General features: G+C 43.3%; 1 protein-coding gene across 1 annotated transcript; it reads right to left on the reverse strand.

The window, feature by feature from the left end:
* On the reverse strand, positions 1-3533 carry ASIP (agouti signaling protein). Its single transcript, XM_079321915.1, has 3 exons — positions 3335-3533; positions 1257-1318; positions 1-333 (listed from the first exon to the last, which is right to left on the reverse strand). Exons 1-3 carry the CDS (start codon positions 3513-3515, stop codon positions 157-159), a joined length of 420 nt encoding a protein of 139 aa, XP_079178041.1. The 5' UTR covers positions 3516-3533; the 3' UTR covers positions 1-156.
* Positions 3534-7449: the final 3916 nt, after the last annotated feature.

Raw genomic sequence — 7449 nt, forward strand, 5'->3', positions numbered from 1 at the left:
ATTAACCCCATAATAAAGACTGTCCATTAAATTTTAAGAGGGGCAAATTCAAGCTTCAGAGCTCTCTATTTTGGTTCCTATGCACACAGGGCAATATGAAATATCCACTTGAGAAGCTGATGAAAGACAGAAGGCTTGTCGTGCTCCTGGCTTGGCTTAGCATTTGGGGTTTAACATCAGGCACTGGCAGATTGTCTGGAAGATTCTGCATTTGCACAGAGCACAGTAGTGACAGCAGGAATTCAAGTGTGGCCTGCAGGTTTTGAAGGTTGGCACACAGTTAGCAGCAGGTGGGGGCCTTGGCTTTGGAGATATCTTGTGTTTGGCATTTTTCTGGAAGAGAAGAACATGAGAATTCATGGACAGGTGAAATGAGGGTGATGAACAGCAGGAGGTTCTGGGGGAGGAGCAGGTGGCTGTGGGAGCTGTGCTAGCAATGCAGGGGCTGGAAATTAATGGGAAAAGGTGGCTTGAGACCAACCTGCTGAGCAAAATGACAAAACTCAACTTGACCATGAGTGGATGGAGCTTTGGAAAGGGTCTGCAGGGAAGAGCGTGCCAGCAGTGAAGGAAGGGGTGCAAAAATGTACTCAGATGTGAAGTTACAGTAAAAGCAATTCTGTTTGGATCTCCCAGCTTTTCAGATGAGTGAGAACTCCCTGTCAGTCTCCTGTTTGCTGAGCTGTGACACAGAGAGAGCAGGGCAGAGACTTGGCAGTGCTCACCTCGTGAGCCAGGTGATTCTCCTTGGGGATCCTCAGCTGCACACACGGCTCAGGGAGTGGGACAGACCTCTCATCTCCCCAGCAGTGCAGCTTCTCTGATGGGGATCTTGGAAAGGTGGAAAATTTTGGGTTGCCCAGCATGTGCCTGGGACCCAGGAGGGATCTCTGGAGCCCTGCAGGCTCCTGTGTACCCTGTGCACTTCTGAAACTCAGAGTTAAGGAATTGTTTGGATGGGAAGGGATTTTAAAGCACATCTCATCCCACCCCTTGCCATGGCAGGAACAGCTTCTGCCATCCCAGGCTGCTGCAGCCCCATCCAACCTGGCCTTGGGCACTGCCAGGGCCACAGCTCCTAATTTTCTTTCCACCATTATTGTTTCACATCTATTTTTGCAACATTTAGAGCTTTAAACTGTATGTAAATTATTTAAATCAGGGAATGACAGTAAAAGCCTTGCAAATTAATGCACCAAGGGAAGCTCTAGAAGTAGCAAACTGTTCTAATCAAAGTTTTCTGAACAACCACCTACCTTGGATGCTTTCTTGTTCTCTGCCTCTTTCCTGCTGACTTTCTGGGATTTTCTAGTTAAATCTTTAAAGAGAATAGCACAGCAAAATGTACAATCAGTTTTACAGAATGTTATTTCCATGAGATAATTCTATTTTTGTGTGAGAGGAAGCAGATAACCTGCACTGCCACCTCATTGCTGCATGGTTTGCACTGATGCTCATCTCAATTCAGAGTCTGAACTCTGTCACTGCTGCTTGTGAGGAGCAGAAGAGCAACTGATATTTGTATTTTAGAAGAGATTTTTAACACATTGTTTGGTAGATGCAAACAATGAATTATTTCAGAGAAATAAAATTAAAGGTCTCTGTGAAAAAGATTGGGGTGCTCACGCACAGTGGACAAAAACAGGAAAACTTTTTAGAATTCCATAATTTATTCTGTTAAAAGCTAGTGCTTCAGGCATAATTTTGAAGGAATTAACAAAGGTACACTGCTTTCCACAAACAAAAACTCTGCTGATTTGGAATAAACTCTGCATCTGTGATGCCACCTTTCATTCTGCAGTTCTCTGCTCCTTCTTCCCCATGACCTCATTTTACAGAATGTTACTTGCAAAAGTGTTTAATTCATATGCCTGTAATTTTATATCTAATTTTAGGTATTTATGACTATGTAAATTCCATATTGGGGATTGTTTTGGGCTCTAACACAGCAAGACTGTTAAAGTGTGAGACATTTCCCAGCTCACCAAGCTATAGTGGTTTTTTTGATCCCTCTACTCTGGGTATGTGAGTTTTGTAATAAGCACTGCCTGTATGTAATGGATGATTGAGATAAAAAACACCCATATCCCCACTGGTGAATGGTGGCCCCTTATCTATTCCAGGATCTTTTATCAACATATTTTTGAATATTTACTGATTGCTAGGATTTACAGAGTTGCAGAATGAAGAATAAATATTTTGAGCTGGTTTGGGAGGTTCCATTTATCTTGTGTTGTTATAAGTTAGGGTCATGCATCTCTTAGAAGCAGTGGGGAGAAATGTGGCACAGCTCAGCCCATCTGCCATGCCTAAAGCATGGGCTCACATCGGGGAGAAGATGGAGAAATCAGCTGAAGGGATTGTATTTTATAGCTCTGATTTTAATTGGGGTAAAAAAGTTACTGGGATTGTGAGAGTGAAGGCATCAAGGATCACAAGGACCACAAAATGGTAAAGGCTGAGAACAGCACAAGCTTTGCTAAACTCTCAGTCAAACAACACTGAGTTAATCAGGGTTCAGAGGTTCAGATTTCTTTGGAAATGCATGTGTGGGGCAACCGTTTCTCCTTAAAGACACGTTGCCCTGAGCAAGAACATGGAGAAAATACTGGAAACAAGATAAGAACCAGAGTGCTTTAAATTAAAGCCCTAAAAACCTGCAGAAAGGAGTAAAACAAGAGAAGCTTTACTTTTTAAAAACTATTAGCATTTTGACACAATTATGGATGTTCTGTAGCTGACTATCTCCAAACACCCCTGAGTTTCCTCAGAGGAGAAGTTGGTGTAAATTACATGGAAACAGTTAAGGCAGACATGAAGAAAGAATTTTGTGAAGAAAAGAATTAAGCATCACCCTAAGGAGGCTCTTCCCAAACAGGATAGCTGATCATCTGCCAGTAGGGATAGAGTTGGTCCTGCCTTGGAAAGATAAATAAATCACCTTGGCTCTCGCTTGCAATGCTCTTTTCTCCCCCAGGTAAATTAATTTACCTGAGATTGTATTAATACTGTTGATTTTTCTACCACAAAAGCAGACCCTTAAAACCCTCACATTATGTTCTTTTTTTTCTCATGTGCATAAGATTTTCAAAGGAAACATTTCCCATATTAGCACAAACCCACTTGTCTTCAATACAAAAAGGCTTATAGTGTGATAGGAGCTGAAGTGAAACCTGTTTACCACAGGTTTACCACATTGTCACTCCTGGGTGCTGCAGCCACCACAGTTCTGCAGCCTATGAAGCCAAGAAAAGTTATCCAAATAATCCAGAATAATCTGCAGTGTTTCCTGCAGATCTTGTTGATTTGGCACCGAAGGGCAGGTTTTACTCACCTACTATGGAGATGGGAGGGAGATCTGACAGGTCCATTTTGCTGCTCCTGGACAGGTTGCATTCTGTCTTCTCCTCAATGACCAAGTGGGAATCAGCAGCTCTGAACAGGCTGTAGCAGAGCAGGAGGCTGAGAAAGAGATTCCTTCTTGCCATCGTGGAGAGGAAAAATTCCATTGTCATGAAAACCAAAGTTGGTCAGAACCTGCAGAAGTGAGGCAGGGATATGAATTTCAGCCCTGGTTTTCTGTCATGTGGTGCACAAACAACAAATTTCTGAGAATTTTATTTGCAGCACTTTGCCTCTGGTACTGGAATACCTGAGATTGTAGTTGCAAGAGTGGAAGAATGCTATCTCAAATACAAGTCCCTGAGATGGTATTTTTTCCTGGTTCTTTTCTTAAAAGGTTTATTTCCCACAAGATGTGAGGGTTCTCCCACTGAGCTTTATAATGGTTATTTTATAGCCAAGGGCAGAAACTCAACCACATCATCAAATTTTTCCCAGAAAATCTTGTCTAGAAATTTGTGCTAGAAAACATAGAAAAATAATGACAATTTAAACCCTCCCAAATTGTGTTTCCTGTTAATTTTCTGCTCTTAAAAATAAATCATGAAGTAATGTCTTGTTTTATTACACCTCCAAATGGCTGCTCTAATCCCAGCCATAACTCATGTGAGTTATAAAAGACCAGTGCTGTAAAGTGTTTATGTCCCTTGGGGTTATGCACTGAATCATTTCCAAGATGTGGCCAAGTCTGGGATTTTGGGCTTCTGGAGGCACCTGAGCTGTGCCACTCACCCCAGGTGACAGTCCCTGCAGGGTGACAGAGCCAGCCTGAACTCCTTTCCTTGTCTTTTCTTGTACTTCAAAGACTTTTATTTCCATGTGCCTCAGTTTTCTGCACTGTCAGGGTCATGGGAGCCTTGTTCCCCCAGAGGGGAACTGCCAGGATCCAGATTTATGGGTGGCTTTGTGTCAGTGAAAAGCTACTGGATGCAGTAAAAAGAGCAAGTGAAACCAAATGTTTTGGGCCATTCATCTGGTTGTAACGACTTCATTAGTGGGAAGTTAAAAGATGAAGGGTTTCTGCATTGGGAGGGCTTCAATCTGGTCACTGCTGCTACACCAGGTCTGTTCTACACCTGCTTTTATGGCCCCACTGACCCCCTCTTCCCTGGGAGATGGTCAGTATTATGCTTCTAATTCCAAGTGCTTGGATCAGTTCTAGAATTTGTTCTGCAGACGATGCTCATGGAACAAATAAGTGCTGGTGGCTGTAGCTGTGCCAGGAGGATGCTCATCCCTGCTCTGGAGCCAGGCTGGAGCTGGAGGGGTTCAGCCTGGAGAAGACAAGGCTCCAGGGAGACAGGAGAACCCTTCAGCCCTTCTCAAAAAGAGAGAGAGCAACTTTTTATCCAGACGGAGGGTGATAGGACAAGGCTGAATGGTTTCAAACTAAAAGAGAGAGTTTTAGAGGGGAGAAAGAGTTTCTTTGCTCAGAGAGTAAAGAAAAGCTGAGGACCTGGCACAGGGTGCCCAGAGCAGCTGTGGCTGCCCCTGGATCCCTGGCAGTGCCCAAGGCCAGGCTGGACAGGGCTTGGAGCAGCCTGGAACAGTGGAAGGAGCCCCTGCCCATGCTGGAACTGGATGGGCTTTAAGGTCTCTCCCAACCCAAACTATTCTGACAGTCCATAATTCACTCCTGGACCTGTCTGGGCTCCACTGGGGTTTGCAGGGATGCATATGCTGGATCCTCTGTGGTTTATACATCAGCATGAGCTGCAACTGAGAGAGATTTATCTGGAGATTTACAGGGGAGGATTAACCTCTGGGGAGGCAGTGCTGCAGTGTCTGGAAATGCTGCACAGCTAGAGTCACTCAAAGCAGATGTGAAAGTTCAGACCCCAGCGGGGTCAGAGTCATGGCTGGGAGTCTCCTTTAAATGAGTTGATTCAAATTTTGTCATACCAGATGTGAAGAGCCTTTGATTTGAGCCTGAATCACCTCCAAGAGGAGAAGGTGAATCTTGTTTAGAAGACTCTAAAAATTCCAAAAGGAACAAGTCCTGCCTTGAGAATTTTTTGTTGTCATGGTAAAACCGTGGGCTTGAATTTTCAGCAACCGAAGTTTAGTAAAGTAACAAGATGATACTTCTGTGTTAATTCTTTACCTACTCTGATCTTGCAAACTCTCGTACACAAGCTCTGCCTTCACCCGTGGCAATTGCCCATTTATAATGTGAGTATCTGTAAATATTTGCTAGCTCAGGCTCCTACTCTGATCTTTTTCTTATCTTCAGAAGAGCTGCCATTTTATTGGCTTTTTGCCATCTCCATTCACAAAACATGTCCAAACCTTACAGAGATTTCTTGATGCTGCCTTAAGACTGCTCTAACACATACCTACATGCATAAATAACTATTGGGTCATAACCATTCAGGTCACAATTGGAACTTCTTTTCATCAAACTGATTTTACCAACCTGAGTATCCTCATATTCTAGGTCGATGTTACAATTCATACAAGAACTAATAATGACTTGTGTGCCCAAAAGCTTGTCTATGTTTTCCAAATATACAGCTGGTCAAATATAACATATTGTCTAAAAAATCTTAGCCTGCTAAACATTAAAGTGTCCTGATTTTTCAGATTTAGACTTGAAGGGAAGAAAGAAACTTTATATGGTGAGGATGATAAAACACTGGCACAGGTTATCTAGACAGGTGGTCATGCCACATCTCAGAAAACATTTAATGAGAGGTTGAAGGGTCTTTGAGCAACCTGATTTAGATGAAGATGTCCCTGCTTATGGCAGGGGAGTTGGACTAAATTACCTTTAAAGGTAAGGTCACTTCCAGCCCAATCTATTCCACAATTCCACAGCACAGGGCTGGTCTGTGGCAGGTGGATGGAGACATTTGGGCTCTCATTCTTTCCTTGCCCTGAGCTGGAGTGAAGAGAGCAGGCTGTGAGCTGGCAGCTCTTTTGCTTTGCACATAGTGGTGTTCATGCTGCAGGTTTTGGTTTTTAAAGCAGCTTTTTATCCTTGTTGCAGGATATGCTCTGTAGGATACCTGTGGTGCTCAGCTCAGTGTGTGCTGCCCACCTGGAATGTTGTCTGGCACAAAGCTGCCTGATGGACACACCACATTGGCCTGCCCCCAATGTGTCCTTTAAACAATCTTCCACCCCAAAATGTTGTTTCTGTTGTACTTCCTTTTCTCTATCTCAGTGAAATTGCCAATGGATGTGATTTTGTCTGAGCAAGCAGTAAAATTTTACAGCTGAAATCTGATCACTTCAAACAGCAACACTTGAACGATGGTGGGGTGGAAATGCAAACTCGGTTTGAACCCTGGTGCATGTGGGCGTTTTGGTCACAAGCACTTAGGTGGTAGAGACTGTACAGCCCTGGGGTGAGTGTTTGAACCTGGAAATTGCACATATTTGGGGAATAAGCATTTGATCTGCAAAACTCTGTCCATTGGCTGGAAAAGCAGCCCTGGGGCAGCAGAGCCTGTGAGGTGTGAGCAGCTGAGTTCATGGAGGGGTGAAGGAGGAGGAAAGTGGAATCAGGAGTGAAGTAAAAAGGTGTTCATGGCCCCAAACCTGCCAGAGCTGAGGAGTGTTGGGACAATGCTCTCAGGTACAGGGTGGGATTGTTGGGGTGTCTGTGCAGGGCCAGAAGTTGATGTTCCTTGTGGGTCCTTCCAGCCTCAGGACATTCCATGATTCTGTGATTAATCTTGGGTTTCCTCTTCTGCATCATATTGTAAAACTCTTCCCTAAGTTTGTTTTGTTTTTATGGCAGTAAAGAGAGGCTTACTTTTCCTTTGCCCATTATTTTCCTTCTGGGACTCATCAAAGACTGATTAAAGCAATCAAACTATTTTCCTTACCTCTAGCTATCTTCACATCTGTTTCTCTCTGAGCACTTAAATTTAGAAGTTTATTTTCATTTTGAGCCTCTAACAATTTAAAAGTAAATAGCTTTAATAGTGGAATCTTGAGAGGAGGGTTACAATTTCCCCTACGCTACTAAAAGGAGGAGAACTTTAACATACAAGAACTTTAAGATACAATTTTAAAATTTTTGGTTCTAGAGGCTCAGTC

Source organism: Erithacus rubecula (genome assembly GCF_903797595.1).
Source record: "Erithacus rubecula genome assembly, chromosome: 18".
Taxonomy (NCBI): Eukaryota; Metazoa; Chordata; class Aves; order Passeriformes; family Muscicapidae; genus Erithacus; species Erithacus rubecula.